This window comes from Aspergillus heteromorphus (assembly GCF_003184545.1).
Source record: "Aspergillus heteromorphus CBS 117.55 chromosome Unknown BO70scaffold_10, whole genome shotgun sequence".
Taxonomy (NCBI): domain Eukaryota; kingdom Fungi; phylum Ascomycota; class Eurotiomycetes; order Eurotiales; family Aspergillaceae; genus Aspergillus; species Aspergillus heteromorphus.
This window is the reverse complement of record NW_020290415.1, coordinates 45,218-62,512: the sequence shown is the minus strand read 5'-3', so window position 1 is coordinate 62,512 and position 17,295 is coordinate 45,218. Positions and strand designations below refer to the sequence as shown.

Sequence of the window (17,295 nt, the reverse complement as noted above, 5' to 3'; positions counted from 1 at the left end):
GAATCGAATAACAGACGACAACCAGGACTAAACCTCACTAGCAGCATAAACTAAGGACTGGACACTGTGGCGCATGCGTGGCCCCCACGATGATCCTTCTCGAACGAACCCCAAACGAGCTGCCTTCACCGCCACGATGCGACTCCTCCTGGCGTCAGACCCAGACTCAGACTCTCCACCCTCTCCTATCAACTCTTTTTCGTCAGCACAGCACTCCCCACCCCCCATCCGCATCGGCCACGCCCGCCATGGTGTACTGCGGCAAGCCATCCAAGGCCTGCGAGCCGTGTCGCATCCGCCGCGTCAAGGTAGGTGCTCTGCCTGGTGCCTGTCAGCAGGGTCAGAAGGGTCTGACTCGAGTCCCCTCCCCCCTCAGTGCGACCTGCGGCGGCCCGGATGCCGCCAGTGCTACAATACGGGGCGTGTCTGCAGTGGCTACCGCATCGATATCGACGTCAATTTCCGCCACCAGACCGACGCCGTCGTGCAGCGATATGGAGGCAGCCCGACGAGTCGGAATGTACCAAACACAAACACGAACCCCATTCCCGTCCCCGCCGCCTTCCAGGCCGTCAGCACCGCCCGCACCATCGCCGTCCGCCGCTTTCTGTCCCAGACCACCGAGGCCATCCACGGGGAATACGTCCTGCCCCTGTACGAGCGGGCGCAGTGTGCCCCCGTGCTGACCGCCGCGCTGGAGGCCGTCAGCCTGGCCTGCCTGGCCAACGAACAGGCGCGTCGCGACCTCCTGACCCCGGCGCGCGAGCAGTATGGGCGGGCGCTGCGGCATCTCCGGCAGGGCCTCGCCCGGGGGCACGGGGAGCTGGCGGCGCTCCTGTCGGCGGGGATGCTGCTGGCGCAGTTCGCGGGGCTGGCGGGATCGGCGGAAGACCGCCGGGGGGACAGCCCGGGGGAGTGGTCGCGGCACGTCAACGGGGCCTTCTCGCTGCTGGCGACGCGGGTGCTGCAGGGGGGCTGCCCCCTGACGCTGCCGGGGCGCAGCCTCTTCCTGCACCTGGTGAGCTGCCTGCTGGTGGACTGCCTGCAGCGCGGCACCACCTTCTCGCCCGCCATGCGCGCCCTCCTGCGCGCCCGCCGCGCCGACATGCCCGAGTTCCAGCTCCGCTTCTGGGGGCTCGTCGACCGCATGTGCCTCCTGAACGCGGTGCCGGGGGGACCCTCCGGCGGGCGGGTGGCGGCGTGGCAGGCCCTGGACCGCGAGGTGGCCGTGCTGATGCAGAACATGCCCCGGTCGCAGGCGTACGCCGACGGACCCCCCGCCGCCGCCGCCCGCAGTCCAGACCCCCCGTGCCCGGGCTACGGCAGCTATCGCATCGCCCAGCAGTGGAATATCCTCCGCATGGTGCGCCTGGCGGTCAATGAGCGGCTGATCGAGCATGCCCCAACCCACCCCCCGACCGGGCCCGACGATCGGGACCAGGAGCAGGACCAGCAGCAGACGGCCGACCGGTCTCGGGCAGTGATCGCCACGATGATCCGCGACATCTGTGCCAGTGTCCCCCGGGATCTCCGACCGGTCGCCCCAGGAGACAGCCCGCCGACGCCGGGGCCGGGGCCGGGGCTCCACGGCTGGGCCTACTCGCTCGTCTGGCCGCTGTCCCTGGCCGGCAAGTCCCCGTCCTGTCCCGCGGCGCTCCGGGGCTTCATCGCGCGACAAATGGCCGCCCTGGAGACGATGATCGGGCTGGAGATCACGACGGCACACGCCCCGCATGAATGGTAGGTCTCTGCTGTCCGCTGTCCGACGAGAAAGTCCATCGCTGACGGGTTAGGGTTCACATGTTCTTTCTATTTTGAGATCCTTGTTGGACGAGATATCGAATTGAATCAACTAGACTCAGCTAAACTAGACTCGACCTTCCTGAACTACATATCTCCCTCTCTACTCCTTGTCCAGCACCACCCGGAAGGCCGACAGCTCGACCGCGTGCACCGCCGCCGTGGCGTTGGCCCGCCAGAAGACCATCTCGTTGAGGGCGACGCCGGCGTACGTCAGGGGGTCGATGTTGGACACGCAGTAATCCGCCCAGATCGAGCTGGCGTTGCCGCGCGTCGCCGTGTCGCCCCCGGCCCCCTCCAGCACGTTGATGACGCGCCAGACCTCGCCCACCGCGCCGTCGGCCGTCGTGGTGCGCGTCTCGAAGGTGGGCAGGAACTCGAAGTAGATGTCGTCGCCGCTGCCCTCCTCGCCCGCCACCAGCGGCACCAGCACGTCGAGCACGTCCGTGCCGTTGGACACCCACGCCGAGACCGACAGCGACCGCTGCGGCGACTGGGCGATGGTCAGGGACGAGTTCAGTCCCGTGGCCGCGGGGGCGCGGTAGGTGCCCGCGTAGGTGGTGGCCAGGTGCCGCTGGGCCACCCCCTCGGCGCCCACCAGGATGGGGTCCACCACCGCGTCCAGCAGGTCAGTCAGCCCCGTCAGCTCGCCGGCCACCCCCAGGAAGATCACCAGGTCGTACACCGGCACGACGAAGCTGTACGTGTAGTACCCCGTCAGGCCCCCGCCCTTGGTGTTGAGGGTCACGGCGCGCGTGCTGTGGGGCAGGATGGCCGGGGAGCGGAAGATCTCCCAGGGGTAGCCGAAGTACGAGTGCGCCCCGGCCGAGTAGGCGGCGGGCAGGAACCAGTTGAGCGCCGGGGTGATGCGGTTGTGCTGGGCCAGGGCGAAGCGCAGGAAGGCGATCATGTCGGTGGCGCTGCTGTACAGCCCGCCGGATCTGGATACGCCTCCGTCAGTGATCATCAGCACGAACGAGGACAGGTCCGGACCACTCACGGGTTCCCCTCGCCCAGATCCACCCCCCAGTAGCTGTCCGCCACGACGACGCCCGTCGCGGGCGGGGTGAAGCAGGTACCCGTGAGGTTCAGCGGGCGGAGGATGGTGGCCTCGATGTACTCCTCGTACGTGGTGTTGCTGATCCGCTCCAGGACGAGGCCCAGCAGGTTGTAGCCCAGGTTGCTGTAGGAGGTCTCGTCCCGGGCCGGGAACACGGGGGTGGCCTGCTCCAGGAACCGCAGGAGCTCTGCCATCCATCGTCAGTCATCAGTGGTGCGTCTGGGTGGACAGAGGAACTCACCCGCGGTGGTGCAGGGCTGGGTGTAGGTGGAGAAGCCCTCGCAGGTCGGCAGCTGGGCGGCCTCCTGCGCCGAGAGCAGCGGGAGGCCCAGGACGGTGGGATCCGACAGCGACAGGACCAGATCGTCCTCGGCATCTACCTGGGTCAGTCTCCGCCTTTCAAACTCTTTTTTTTGGGGGGGGGGGTTACAGTTGTCAGGGATGCCACTGAGGTGGGCCATCAGGGTGCGCAGGGTGATGGTGTCCCAGGCGATCCGCCCCGCGGTGTGCCGGAGGTCCGGGAGGAAGGTGGTGATGCGGTCGTCCAGGCTCAGGTGGCCGGCGGCCTCGGCCTGCAGGATGCCCAGCGCGGTGAACAGCTTGGTGTTGCTGGCGATGCGGTAGGCCGACGAGGCGTTGACTGGCTGGGCGACCCCCGGCGCCGCGTGGAAGGCCGAGTGCAGCAGCCGGTCCGAGGAGGCCACCATCACCGAGAACGAGGTGTCGTCGAACCCCCCGGCCGCCACCAGGGCCGCGAGGGAGGCATCCACCTGCGCGAAGGCCTCCACGAGGGAGTCCCCGGTGTACTGGGGCGGCGGGAAGGGGATCTCCGGCTCACAGGCTGCCAGGGCCTGCTGGGCCGCGGACGCCAGCAGCGCGAGGGAGACAGCCACGCGCATGGTGAGATCGAAAAAGAAAAAAGGGTGCGTCTGAGCGGACGGGAAGAGTTGGGCAAACGGAAGGAGATGAGAAAACGAATGTTGAGCTGGTGTGAGTGAATGATTGCAGCTTGTTGATGGTGGTCCAGTCCGAGGGCTGGTACCACATCATGGGCTTTATACTACGGCGGGAGTACCTGATGGACCGACCCCCCTTTCATCGGACCGATGTGGCTGCCTGGTGGACAGGCCCGTCCCTGCCACCTTTTGGGACAGCAGCTCGCCGAAGGAATGACATGCGCCACGACGAGCCCTCGAACGGGCCGATGACGCCAAACACTGGCGGGCGAGTTGCGCCCCCAGATCCGGTTAGTCCCCAGGGGGTGGGGGGGTGGGGCCTCGTCGGAGGGATTTTTTTTTTTACCTCATTCTCGAACATCTCCAGAGCACACGGAGAGAAGGGATGGACTAGAGGGAAAGAAAAGGCGTGGTCAGACCCGACCGGTGGAACCGTCAGAGGGGCTCGAGATCATATCTTCAGACCCGCTTGGCGGTCGATATTATGGTCGAAATCCAGGTCCGAATGATCGAAGAGATTTTTTTTTTTTTTTTTTTATCAATTAAAGATTAATCAAATGTAATGCAAATTCCGTTTCCCCCGTCAATTATGTATATGTCCTTGGGTATCCTCAACGCGGTCTCACAGTCTTATCTTCATTTGCCCTCCATTCAGACCTCCCGCTCCACCCAGGCCCGGAAGAGGCGGTTGAAGTCCTCGAAGCCCTGCTGGGTGGACGCCCGCATGTCCGCCGACCGGGCGACCAGCCCCTCGCCCATCAGGAAGGCCAGCAGGCCGGTGAACCGCTCCTCGTGCACCAGCCGGGTGCGGGCGGGGTCGGGGCCCGCCTCGAAGCCGAAGCGATGCTCGCCCACGAACACGCCCGGGACGGAGCCCGTCCAGCTGAAGCAGGCCGGCTCGTTGGTGGTGACGACGGGGGAGAAGTTCATCTTGCCGTAGCCCAGCGAGCACTGCAGCTTGTCGCCGGGCTGCAGCTCGCGGGGGGCGCGGTCGGGGGGACCGGGGTGATGGCGCGGATGAAGCCGTGGGGGCTGTAGCTGGGGATGGCGGAGAACTCGAGGAACTGAACTGGGATGGGAACTGATCAGTGGGGGAGAGGGACTAGCAGAGGGGATCGATCGTCTGTCGCGGCCGGCCGTACCTTGTCCCGCACGACGGCCGGAGGGGCGGCAATCTCGATGCTGGTGGAGATGATGTACATGGTGGGTGCGAGCGAGAGACTTATATCTGGGATGGAGTCGGGGCGGTGTGGAGGGCCAAGGTAATGAAGGAGTAATACTAGGCTATTTATCATGCAGTTGCAGGCAGGAGGAGTCAGTCAGTCTTCTTTATATGATGGCCGCCCTTCCGCCGTGGCGACCGCACGGGAACGGAATCCCGCGCCCGAAGCCCCAAGTTTCCCGACCGAACGGACGGGCCATGCATGCATGGGCCAGGATATGACCTAGACTGTCTACTTTTTCTCCCTTTGGTGTCTCTTGTGTGAGCGGTTGAGAGAAGGGAATTTGATCGGATCGCGGACAAAGAAGACCGGCTGGAGGGGGCATAGGGACTCCAGCCTGGGGGTGGTCAGAGTGAAACTTCCAGTCCCTTCCCAGGTCACGTACCCTCGGCTAGAGTACGAGATCCAGCCACTGGTATATTTCCCTGTTCCGATGTACGAGTCTGTAGGAGTTTGACAGGGAGCCCCAGGGATGTGGCGTCTGTCACTGTCCCCCGTCGGCGGACCCGGGAATGGATCCAGACTGCGGTCCATGAGGGGCAGCAGAGACCACTACGGACGTACTTCTACATTGCCAGTGAGTCAGTTGACGCGGAAATTGTGCGATGACAGAGCCACAAGCCCACCAATGCGCCGGCTTTCTCTGTTCTCTCGGTTTCGGTTGCGAACGCGGATCAGCATCACCCACCCGCGGTGTTCTGGTCCAATCCGAGATCCCAGGCCTCGTATCTGGTGCTGCAGCACCAGGGGGGGGGGAGATGGGGGGGGCACCAGATGGTCCCGTAATACATGGAAACTATCTCATCACCACTGTTACGCAGTCTATCTCCCCTCCGGTGGAGCAAGGATCGAGGTCTGCCCGCCGTTGGTATAAAGCAAGGGTCCGCCGGGTCCGTTCTCTGCTGCTCTGCTCTCTAGTATCCTCGTTCCCTGTCTACATCTCTATCTTTACCCTCACCTGCTCCTCTTCTAACCGCCACCATGGTCAAAAACGGATCCTACTTTGACTTCATCATCGTCGGCGGGGGCACCGCCGGCAACACCGTCGCGGGGCGTCTCGCGGAGAACCCCAATGTCACCGTCCTCATTGTCGAGGCGGGCATCGGCAACCCCCAGGAGGTGCCCGAGATCACGACGCCCTCATCCGCCATGGACCTCCGCGGCAGCAAGCACGACTGGGCGTACAAGACCACCCTGGTCAAGCGCGAGGACTACGAGCGCGTGGAGAAACCCAACACCCGCGGCAAGGCCCTCGGGGGCAGCTCGTCGCTCAACTACTTCACCTGGGTGCCCGGCTGCAAGCCCACCTTCGACCGGTGGGAGGAGTACGGGGGCAAGGAGTGGACCTGGGATCCGCTGCTGCCCTACCTCCGCAAGAGTGCCACCTACCACGACGACCCGGCCCTGTACCCCTCGGGGCTGTCCCAGATCGGGGCGGGGGGCCCCATCCACATCTCCCACGCCGAGCTGCTGGACGAGATGCAGCCATTCCGCGAGGCCCTCACCAAGGCCTGGACGTCCCGCGGCCACCCGCTGACGGAGAACATCTACGACGGCGAGATGATCGGACTGACCCACTGCTGCGACACCATCTACCGGGGCACGCGCTCGGGCAGCTTCCTGTTCGTGCAGGACAAGCCCAACATCACCATCCTCCCGCAGGTGCACTCCCAGCGCCTCCTCATCGACGGCGCCGAGCGCGTCTGCCAGGGCGTCACGGTCGTCGACGCCGCGGGCCAGGAGCTGAGCTTCTACGCCAGCCGCGAGGTGATCCTGTCGCAGGGCGTCTTCGAGACCCCCAAGCTGCTCATGCTCAGCGGCATCGGCCCCGCCCGCGAGCTGGCCAAGCACCGCATCGACACCCTGGTGGACTCGCGGCACGTCGGGCAACACCTCCTCGACCACCCGGGGGTGCCGTTCGTGCTGCGCGTCCAGGATGGCTACGGCATGGAGGATCATCTCTTGCGCCAGGGCCCCACGCGCGACGCGGTCGTGGCGGCGTACCAGCGAGACCGGACGGGCCCGCTGGGCTCGGGGCTGCTGGAAATGGTGGGATTCCCACGCATCGACCCCTATCTGGAGACGGACGGGGAGTACCGGCGGGCCAAGGCGGCCAACGGGGGCCAGGACCCCTTCTGCCCCGACGGGCAGCCGCACTTCGAGCTCGACTTCGTGTGCATGTTCGGCAGTGCGTTCCAGTGGCACTTCCCCGTGCCCAAGCAGGGCCACTACCTCACGGTGGTGGTGGATCTGGTGCGGCCGGTGTCCGAGCCCGGCGAGGTGACGCTGCACAGCGCCGACCCGTTCATGCAGCCCAACATCAACCTCAACTTCTTCGCCAACGACCTGGACATCATCGCCATGCGGGAGGGCATCCGCTTCAGCTACGACGTGCTGACCAAGGGCGAGGGCTTCCGGGACCTGGTGGTGGGCGAGTACCCGTGGGAGATGCCCCTGGACTCGGACGCGGAGATGCACCGGGCGGTGCTGGACCGCTGCCAGACGGCCTTCCACCCCTGCGGCACGGCGCGTCTCTCCCAGAGCATCGAGCAGGGCGTCGTGGACCCGCGCCTGCGCGTGCACGGGGTGCAGCGCCTGCGCGTGGCGGACGCCTCGGTGATGCCGGTGATCCCCGACTGCCGCATCCAGAACTCGGTGTACATGGTGGGCGAGAAGTGTGCGGACATGGTGAAGGCGGATCACCCGGACCTGTACCAGTAGGAGGCCAGTCGGATGCTAGTAGCATCATGGTATCCCAGTGGGAGTTAGTACTCAATACTCCGTACCCTAACACGAGATTCTTCCTTTGTTTCGCTTGGCGTGTCACCGTTCCCCACTTCCCCGGCAGGAGTCCATGTACCTCTTCCTGCTCCGCGTAGCTAGCCGTTTGTCTTTCGAGGGTCGCCATTCTTGTCCGACCCGGACAGACAGATTGGCTTGGGTTTCCTCGTCCGTCCGGCGAGGTCGGCGAGATGGCTCCCCCGGTGGAGCTAGTGGTCTGACGTGGCGGTGATGACAGGTGGCTCGTGCTTTACGATGCGGGGGGGACCTTGATGCCATGGTCCGTCTGCTACAGCTAGGATTGGGGATGTTGACTTGGTATTCGCACAAGGCCGATGGGTCTGTGTCAGTCAGTACAACCTCAGGCCAGACCAGTCCGTCATGACGTCAGGCCTCAGGCCCCCGCCCGCTTTGCCGCGTCCGGAAGCCCCGGCAACCCTAATTCATGGCGGATAAAAAGATGGATGAGGGTATGTATGTACGTACGTACGTACATGTGAAGGGGAAAGCGTCAGATGATCGATTGCCCTCAGCTCAGGCCATTCATTCACCGACCCAACCTCTCACCAACTCCTCAGCATGATTCGGGGTGGCTGTTCCCAGGCCAGTCGCCGGTTCCCCCGAGTCGTCCCCAGCAAGCAACTGCGTCCACTCTTCTCCCACTGTCCTCCTCCTCCTCCTCCTCATCCTGCCACTCTTCCTGTTCGCCCAGCGTCTTGCTCGCTACACACAACATCATCACCACGTCCTCCTCCCCAGGCTGCCACCATGGCCCAGCGGGCGAGTATCCAACCCCAGAGCGTCGATGCGCCCCTCACCTGCTTCGCCACCTTCCTCGTCCTGACCCTGCAGGACCGCCCCGCCACCTTCTGTACTGTCCGCACCACCCTGGCCGGCGTCGAGGACCTCACCAAGAACCTGACCATCCGCGACCTCCACGCCCGCTTCACCTGCACCGTCGGCATCGGCAGCGACATCTGGGACCGCCTGACGGGCCTGCCCCGGCCCGCCGAGCTGCGTCCGTTCCCGGCGGTCTAGGGCCCCACGCACACGGCCCCGGGCACGCCCGGGGATCTGTTCTTCCACATCCGCGCGGAGCGACGCGATCTGTGCTTCGAGTTCGAGCGGCAGCTGCTGGACCGGCTGGGCGATGCCGTCACGGTGGTGGACGAGACGGAGGGCTTCCGCTACTTCGACATGCGCGACCTCCTGGGCTTCGTCGACGGCACGGCCAACCCGGTCGGTCCCGCCGTGCCCGACGCGGTGCTGGTCACCCAGGCGGACCCCGCGGGGGTCGGGGGCAGCTACGTGGTCGTGCAGAAGTACCTACATGACCTGCCGGGCTGGAGGGCCCTGTCCACGGAGCAGCAGGAGGCCATCATCGGTCGCACCAAGCCTGACAACGTGGAGCTGGCGGACGCGGAGTCAGGGCAGCGGTCGCACAAGACCCTGGCCACGATCGAGGACGACGACGGGACGGAGCACGAGATCCTGCGCGACAACATGCCGTTCGGATCCCCCGGCGCGGGCGAGTTTGGCACGTACTTCATCGGGTACACGGGCCAGCTGTGGGTGATCGAGCGGATGCTGCGGCGCATGTTCGAGGGCGACCCCCCGGGGCTGCACGATCGCATCCTGGACTTCTCGCGGCCGGTGACGGGCACCACCTTCTTCGCCCCGTCCGCCAGCGTGCTGGCCCAGCTGGACGACCAGTGAGGGTGGTGATCATCCGGGGCAGAGAAAGAGGTCGGAGCCTGCTAGATGTTACAATATAAGCAATCCATCCATTTTGCGTGCTGCGGTATATCCCCCCTCCGGACCCATGGCCCGTGGAGAGCTGGGAGTCCGGCGTGCCCCCGTTGTCCATGTAGAACACAAAGTGGCTCGTCGCGCGTCCGACAGAGCAGATTCATGCCTCGCCAGTCGTCGTGGAGCTGTCGCAGCCCCCCCGCGGGCCTGGATCATCCGCTGCAGACCGGACCGATGGATGGACCACTCCTCCGCCGGGCCCCAGTATCGCTGAGACCATCAATCTCTGTATCCCTCGGATTGGTGGACCGGGGGAAAGGGAAGGGGGGGGGGGGGGTTCTAACAGATGAAAAAGACCATTCGGCTAAAACGTTGTCCAGGCACCTAGACAAGTGTGATACTGAATGATACTGGCGAGGCGATCTCAACGGGTCGGGTGGAGCCCAGGGCACAATGATGGATAGCCGGGCGGCGGCGAGGGCTGGGGACGGGAGTTCCGACGCGGAGCGGGCGTCCGGTCGGGGACGGCGGGGAGGGTCTCGGGGGGGTCGCGGCCGCCCGGGAGCTGCCCGTGTCCGTTCGCTCCAGTGGACTCGCCTGGCTTGGCTGCGCAGGCCGGCTGGGTCCTGACGATCTTGAGTGTCGGGTAGTATTTCGATCCACAGTCTAGGCCAGGAAACCGGGGAGCATCACCTGGGGGTCAGTCAGAGGGAGCAGGGCGGAGCAGAAGGGACTAGGAGAGAGTGAAAGAATGCAGGACACGAAGAAACGACAAAAAAAGGGAGAATAGGTGGTAGATGTGGGCGAATGGGGCGCGGAGGATCCGTCCCGACTCCCGACACGCCCTGTGTTCATATTATCCCGCTGTCTCTTCACAGGGCCTGTTGATCTTGAGAGCCAAGCATGTCACTATTGTGACTGTGGGAGATCCGGCAGACTACTACCCGAACTGCTGTCACTACAGGCCGGGTTCAAGTTCTCCTTTGTTGGTTATCTATATATATATTATACACATCTATATGTATTATATATGTATATATAATTAGATATACATATATGCATTATATATACATATATATTATATATTATATAAAGTATACATATAAATATATATAGGGCGGACAAGGGGAGCTCCTGCGAGGAACACGTTCACGCCACAGATTAGCTGTCCCGCTGCATCTTGGCCAACAGCTCGGGGATGATCGAACCTTCACACTCTGTCCACCCTCCAGACTTGGGTCGTCTGTGCCAAAATATGACTCTGCGCATGGAGCGGTCAGCAGACCGCTCGCCTCTCTCCAAGAAACCTCTCTCATCTGCAGACAGGCTGGCACGGGGCGTAAAGTGATAATTAATGCTTATTATTGTCTCATATGAAAGACGGTTGACATCTGGCAGATGGGATTGTCCTGGTTGTCTGGGAGGAAGCACGTGTAAGCAAAAGTCACCTCCTCGATGGCTCTGGGACGGACTCCTGGTGCGTGTCCGACCGACCGACACGGAAGGGCTTATCGCCGCGTGCGGGTTTCCCTGCCTGGCACGAATCCGGAGGGGTCCGCATCGGACAATTGGCCTGACGCCTCAAGCCCTGACTGGCCGACCGGGGCCAAGCTCAGGCGCTAGCAGAGCTAGCAGAGCTAGCAGATAAGGCACGCGGGCCCGTCTCGGCTGACAAATCCCCCTTGGACGGGCGACCGCGAAAAAAGAGTCCGTTTCTGCGCGACGTATCCAGCTACTTATCTCCGTGCGGAACGCCCGATGGCTCGACTGCCCGCAGGCTCGGTCGCGGGCGACGCTGCTCTCTGGCACGGCGGAGGCTCCAGCGGTCGTTGGGATTCGAAGGCGCGAGTGCGCGGGTGAGTCATGGCGCTGGTCCGGGAGCAGAAACAGCAGAAACAGCAGAAACAGCAGAAACAGCCAATTCGCACCGGGCATTGTTGTTGGGCTGCCCTTCGCCCGTTGTCGAGGAGCGGAGGCTGCAACCGCCGACCGCCGTCGGGGGGCGCCTCTTAAATCCGCGCCCTATTCCCGTGCCGCCAGCGACCAACCCAGTATTTAGGGCCGACCAGGGCTATCAATCGGGCTATCAATCAGATCAATTTTCGTCTATCTTCTCAGCACACACACCATGGAGAAGATCGCAGACCACGACAAAGATGTCCTCCAGACGCAATCCCGGACCCTCACCCCGGACGACACCAGTACCCAGGATGGGCCTCTGTCGGTGCCCGCCACCGCAAAGCCCGAGGACCACGAGCACGAGTGGCTCACGGGCATTCCCCTCGCCATGGTGGTGACGGGTATCACCCTGGTGGTCTTTCTCATGCTGCTGGACGTGTCCATTGTATCCACGGTAGGACTCGTTCCTCCCCCTCCCCCCCCCCCTCCCCCCCCCTTGGATCGTGATCACTGGCAGTGCTGACGCCCACGGGGCAGGCCATCCCCCACATCACGAATCACTTCCATTCTCTCGGCGACGTGGGCTGGTACGGCAGCGCCTACACCCTCGCCAGCGCCTCGCTGCAGCCCCTGACGGGCAAGTTCTACTCCAACTTCCCCTCCAAGTGGACCTTCCTCTCCTTCTTCACCATCTTCGAGCTCGGGTCGCTCATCTGCGGCGTCGCCACCTCCTCGAAGATGCTCATCATCGGCCGCGCCGTGGCCGGCATCGGCTCGTCGGGCATGGTCAACGGCGCCCTGAATATCCTGGCGGGCGCCCTGCCGATGCATCGCCGCCCGCCCTTCATGGGCATCATGATGGGATGTAAGTAGTAGGACTGGGGTGGGGAGGGATGCATGCTGACCGAGTCCCCCTGCAGGTTCGCAACTGGGCCTGGTGCTCGGACCGCTGATCGGGGGTGCCTTCACCACATACACGACCTGGCGCTGGTGTAAGTTGCGACCCCGACCCCCGTCGGAGCATCCCCGCTGACTCTGCGCGCAGGCTTCTACCTCAATCTCCCCATCGGGGGCCTGGTCGGGGTCCTGCTGGTCTTCACGCGGATCCCGGAGCAGCAGGTCAAGCCCCCCTTGCGCAGCATCGAGTGGGCCACCTTCTACAAGGGCTTCGACCTGTTCGGCTTCGTGCTCTTCGCGCCGGCGGCCATCCAACTCCTGCTGGCGCTGGAATGGGGCGGCAACAAGTTCGCCTGGAGCAGTGCCACCATCATCGGGCTCTTTTGCGGCTCCGCGGGGACCTTCCTGGTCTTCGGGCTGTGGGAGCGCCGCATGGGGGACGTGGCCATGATCCCGGGCCACCTGGTCACCCGCCGCATCATCTGGTGCAGCTGCCTGGTCATGGCGACGATGTTCGGCCAGACCATGGTCCTGGCCTACTACCTGCCCATCTACTTCCAGGCCGTGCGCGGCAAGTCGGCCCTGATGAGCGGTGTCGACCTGCTGCCCAACATCCTCTGTCAACTCGTCATGGCCGTGACCTCGGGCATCCTGAGTAAGTCCCCGCCCTGTCCTCCTCGTCCGCCCGCCGCGTGCGCCCCGCGCTGACTTGACCCCCTTCCAGCCGGTCGCATCGGATACTATCTGCCGTGGGGCATCGGGGGATCTATCCTGGCCGCCATCGGGTCCGGTCTCATCTCGACGCTCTCGCCCACCACCCCCGTCCGGAACTGGGCCGGGTTCGAGGCCCTCATCGGATTTGGCCGCGGCGCGGCGACGCAAGTGGTAGGTGGCCCCGTGTGGCGGTCTTCCCGATAGCCGGACTGACTGACTGACTGGTGTAGCCGATGATCGCGATACAAAATGCCGTCACCCCGAATCAGATCTCCACCGCCATGGCGCTGATGACCTTCTCGCAGACCTTCGGCGGGTCAATTTTCCTGGCCGTCGCCGAGGTCATCTTTTCCGCCGGTCTGCGCAAGGAGATCCCCAAGTATGCGCCGGCCGTCAGTGCCGAATCCGTCATCGCCGCCGGCGCCACGGGCTTCCGGGAGATCGTCCCGGCGGCCGATCTGGTCGCCGTCTTGAAGGCCTACTCCAAGAGTATCGATGGCGTCTTTTACCTGGGGGCCGGCTTGGTCTGCGTGCAGTTCATCTTCACGTGGGGCATGGGATGGAAGAACATCAAGAAGGGGAAAGAGGCGAAGAAGCCCGCCGAGAGTAAAGAGGAGGTCTAATAGTCCAAGGGCGTGATTATAACAATGATGCGGAAGCCCTGGGGTGTGTTACAGAGGAGTTCTTAATGTTAGACTATACATAAAATGTTACCAAAAGTAGATAGAGATAGGGGAAAATCTACACTCTCATGAATATATGAAAATTATTATCTATTTATAAGGGTGCATGGTTTAAGATAGTGTGAAGAAGATATATCTATCGCGAAGTCAAGATAATATCTGTATTAGGCTTGTCAAAATACCGAGCCCGAGCGGGTTGGGGGGGGGGGTCGGCGAGCCGGCTCGGCCGAGCCCAGGGCTTGTTAGAGCCAGGCCCTGCCCGCCTGTAAGTCCTGTGACTAAAATATAGCTTATTTGATATATTTATACTAGAAGATAATTTAATAAAAAAATTCTAATTTTAACTAAATTAGATTAAACTACAGCTTAAAAGCTTGTTAAGATCATTATATAAATAATTTAATATAAATACATAATAATTCTTTTTTATATTTTATTGTTAGGGGAACAATTGAATTAGACTAATCCAATATGCTATATTATAAGAAATTAATAAAAAAGAAAGAAAATAAGAATATTTAAGTTATATTCTTTTATCTCTTTCTATATAGCACTGTCTTTTATTTTATTTTATTATTTATTTAATTATAATATACTAAATAAGATATTTACACAGATATTATTAAGTCTCTAAAATTTAAAGAACTTATATAAGAAATTTATAATAATATTTCTCTTCTTATTTTATATATATCTATCTTATTTTTAAATAGCTTTAAGATTTCTGATTTATATATTATTTTTATTATATAAAGAGTTTGCTTTTTATATAAATAATAATTTTTTAACTTTTTTAACTTTTTTATATTATAAGATTCTTGTACAAATTCTTCAAATCCTAAAGACTTAATAATATCTGCGCTAATACCTTGTTTAGTCTACTATAATTAAATAAATAATTAAATAAAATAAAAAATAGTACTAGATGAAAGGAGATAAAAAAATATAATTTAAATTTTTTTTTTCTCTCTATTAATTTCTTTTATATTAATAATTAATTATTTCTCTGATATTAGAAAATTATTAATAATTATTAAGAGATAATCTTTTAAGAATTAAGAAGTATTTAATATATAAAAATAATAAATTCTTAATTTATTGATCTAAAATAATTAAAATATCATTTCAGGATTTATATAAGCAGTATACATTTTAGAAATAGATCTAAATAATTATTAAATATATTTTAATTAATAATAATAAAAATATTAGATAATAAAAGCTTAGCTATAAGTCTAACTAAAGAATTTATAAAAAAATTTATATTATTATTTATATAGATAATACTATTTTTTATTTGTTATCTAATGATATAATTCTAAGCTTACTTCTCAGATCTTAAATTCTTTTTTAAAAAAAATCTTAAAATATATTTTTTTTATAAGAAGCTTTATGTAAAGTAGACTTATTAAAATATTAAGTCTAGAGTGGCTTAACCTGATCATTATATCTTAACCTTAATCTGGCCATAATCTAATAATTAGATTAAGATATAAAAACTTTTAACTATATAATTAAGATTAGATTAAGATATAACTATTATTTTAACTGGTTTATATTAGAGTGGCTTAACCTGACTGTTATACCTTAATCTTAATCTGGCCATAACCTGATGATTAGATTAAGATATAAAAAATTTTTAACTGTATAGTTAAGATTAGATTAAGATATAATTATTATTATAATTATTTATATCTGCTGATTAGAAAGATTAGATATAGCAGATAGATTAATAATTATAAATTAATTTATAATATATATATTCTTCTTATATAAATAATATATAAAGTATAATATATATTTAATTATAATATAGAAATAGTAATATTCTTTAAATATAATCTATTACTTAATTTGCTTAACTGATTATATTAAGAAATATATTATATTCTAAAAAAGACTTTTACAGAATCTAGTATAGAAGAAATAAGAAAAGATATAGAATATTTATTTTTTATATTATTTAGAATAGTAATTATAATAATATAAAAATTATAAAAACCGGGTCTCTATCTCTATCTGAGTATATATAATAATCAAAAACTTAGATAAAACTAGTTTTTTTAATTCTAATAATAATCTATTCTCTAAATTATCTTCAAGATTATCTATATTCTTATTTTTATTAATATAAAAGATAATAATTATCTTATTCTTCTCTTATTTTTTAGATATAAAGATAATTAAATCTGAATTAAAATTATTAAGTATATTCTAATACTTTTTATTTATAATAAAATAATTAATATATATTTAAAGTATAACTGCTTTAATTATATCAGAATCAAGATAATTTTAATAATAATAATAAATATCTTAAGAATTATTAAAAAAATATTTAATACTAATATTATTAATTATAATCGAGAGAAAATCTCTAGCTATCTAATAAAAAATAGAAAACTGATTATAATAAAATTTTTAATAAATAAAAATATTAATATATTCTATAATATCTAAAATTATATTAGTTTAATTAAAGATATCTTAAAAAACTATATATCTTTAATATCTAGATATATCTTAAGTTCTTTATATATCTTAACTGCGGGTAAGAGTCTCTGATATTTAAAAATATTATAAAAGATCTTATCTAGATCTAATAATAATTTAAAAACTATTAATAATATATTAATTATCGGATTTTAACTAAAATAAAAAGAGAATATCTTTTTAAAAATAATTTAATATTTATAATATTAGTTAATATTTTTATTCAGCTATATATCTTTCTTAAACTTTTTAAATTTTAATATTAGATTCAGAATAGTTATAATTATATAGATATAATCTTTTATTTAATAAATATAATAATAATATTTTCAGAGCTTCTAATATATATTATATAAGCTTTTAAAAATCTTTTTTTTTTAGAATATTTACTTTCTTTTCAGTCTATTAATTAAATAATCCAGATAATTAAAAAAATTATTATAAATATTATAAATTTTATAAACAGTAGGCCCACTGTTCTCAAAGAGATAAAAAATAAAAAAAAAAAATATAAAAACTTAAGAAAATATTTTATTTATTTCTATTTTATTATAATAGAATAAAAATAATTAATATTATTATATTTATAATATTAAATAAAACTTTTAATTACTTAATAAAATTTAAGTATCTAATAAATTATAAGATAGATTAAGTTCCAGCAGATTTTATAGTTAAAAAAAAGATAATAAATTAAGCTAGATTTAAATTATTAAATAAGTAAGAACTTCTTATAGTATTAAGAGCTTATATTTATAAATTATATAATCTTTTAAATCTATAATTAAAAATTAATATAATAAATTAGCTAATAGAAAACTTCTAGAAACTCTTTATAAAAGAAGATTTTATATTAATCTTTTATAGATAACTTCTAGAATATATCTTTTTAAGAATTTTTAAAATATTAAAAGAGATTTTAAAACTTTTATTATTATTCTTCTATATATATTTAATAATATTATTTAAGATCTTAATCTAAAATTTCTGCAGAAGAGTATTAATCACAAGCTAAATTATATAAATAAAATAAAAAATAT

The 17,295-nt window shown here is 54.3% G+C and overlaps 8 protein-coding genes across 8 annotated transcripts; 4 read left to right on the top strand and 4 right to left on the bottom strand.

The window, feature by feature from the left end:
• Positions 1-248: 248 nt before the first annotated feature.
• Positions 249-1,744, top strand: BO70DRAFT_395779 (Zn(II)2Cys6 transcription factor domain-containing protein; the record flags this gene model as incomplete). Its single annotated transcript, XM_025546567.1, has 2 exons — positions 249-308; positions 377-1,744. The coding sequence occupies 2 exons, from the start codon at positions 249-251 to the stop codon at positions 1,742-1,744; spliced, it is 1,428 nt and encodes a 475-aa protein (XP_025399774.1).
• Positions 1,745-1,862: 118 nt separating this feature from the next.
• Positions 1,863-3,854, bottom strand: BO70DRAFT_335303 (serine hydrolase domain-containing protein). Its single transcript, XM_025541054.1, has 3 exons — positions 3,220-3,854; positions 2,801-3,045; positions 1,863-2,741 (listed from the first exon to the last, which is right to left on the bottom strand). Exons 1-3 carry the CDS (start codon positions 3,757-3,759, stop codon positions 1,904-1,906), a joined length of 1,623 nt encoding a protein of 540 aa, XP_025399773.1. The 5' UTR covers positions 3,760-3,854; the 3' UTR covers positions 1,863-1,903.
• A 613-nt stretch (positions 3,855-4,467) lies between these two features.
• Positions 4,468-5,018, bottom strand: BO70DRAFT_370615 (SRPBCC domain-containing protein; the record flags this gene model as incomplete). The annotated part of the gene is made up of 3 exons (XM_025544751.1): positions 4,468-4,785; positions 4,818-4,880; positions 4,959-5,018. The coding sequence occupies 3 exons, from the start codon at positions 5,016-5,018 to the stop codon at positions 4,468-4,470; spliced, it is 441 nt and encodes a 146-aa protein (XP_025399772.1).
• A 252-nt stretch (positions 5,019-5,270) lies between these two features.
• Positions 5,271-5,573, bottom strand: BO70DRAFT_395776 (uncharacterized protein; the record flags this gene model as incomplete). Its single annotated transcript, XM_025546566.1, has 2 exons — positions 5,271-5,376; positions 5,425-5,573. The coding sequence occupies 2 exons, from the start codon at positions 5,571-5,573 to the stop codon at positions 5,271-5,273; spliced, it is 255 nt and encodes an 84-aa protein (XP_025399771.1).
• Positions 5,574-6,020: 447 nt separating this feature from the next.
• BO70DRAFT_428650 (GMC family oxidoreductase) lies at positions 6,021-7,902 on the top strand (the record flags this gene model as incomplete). Its single annotated transcript, XM_025547998.1, has 1 exon — positions 6,021-7,902. One exon carries the CDS (start codon positions 6,021-6,023, stop codon positions 7,758-7,760), a length of 1,740 nt encoding a protein of 579 aa, XP_025399770.1. The 3' UTR covers positions 7,761-7,902.
• A 686-nt stretch (positions 7,903-8,588) lies between these two features.
• BO70DRAFT_386797 (Dyp-type peroxidase) lies at positions 8,589-9,868 on the top strand (the record flags this gene model as incomplete). The annotated part of the gene is made up of 2 exons (XM_025545849.1): positions 8,589-8,777; positions 8,859-9,868. The coding sequence occupies 2 exons, from the start codon at positions 8,589-8,591 to the stop codon at positions 9,534-9,536; spliced, it is 867 nt and encodes a 288-aa protein (XP_025399769.1). The 3' UTR covers positions 9,537-9,868.
• Positions 9,869-11,150: 1,282 nt separating this feature from the next.
• Positions 11,151-11,504, bottom strand: BO70DRAFT_352196 (uncharacterized protein; the record flags this gene model as incomplete). The annotated part of the gene is made up of 1 exon (XM_025541783.1): positions 11,151-11,504. One exon carries the CDS (start codon positions 11,502-11,504, stop codon positions 11,151-11,153), a length of 354 nt encoding a protein of 117 aa, XP_025399768.1.
• Positions 11,505-11,668: 164 nt separating this feature from the next.
• Positions 11,669-13,702, top strand: BO70DRAFT_335299 (MDR family MFS transporter; the record flags this gene model as incomplete). Its single annotated transcript, XM_025541053.1, has 6 exons — positions 11,669-11,922; positions 12,006-12,333; positions 12,389-12,460; positions 12,514-13,020; positions 13,090-13,250; positions 13,310-13,702. The coding sequence occupies exons 1-6, from the start codon at positions 11,698-11,700 to the stop codon at positions 13,700-13,702; spliced, it is 1,686 nt and encodes a 561-aa protein (XP_025399767.1). The 5' UTR covers positions 11,669-11,697.
• Positions 13,703-17,295: the final 3,593 nt, after the last annotated feature.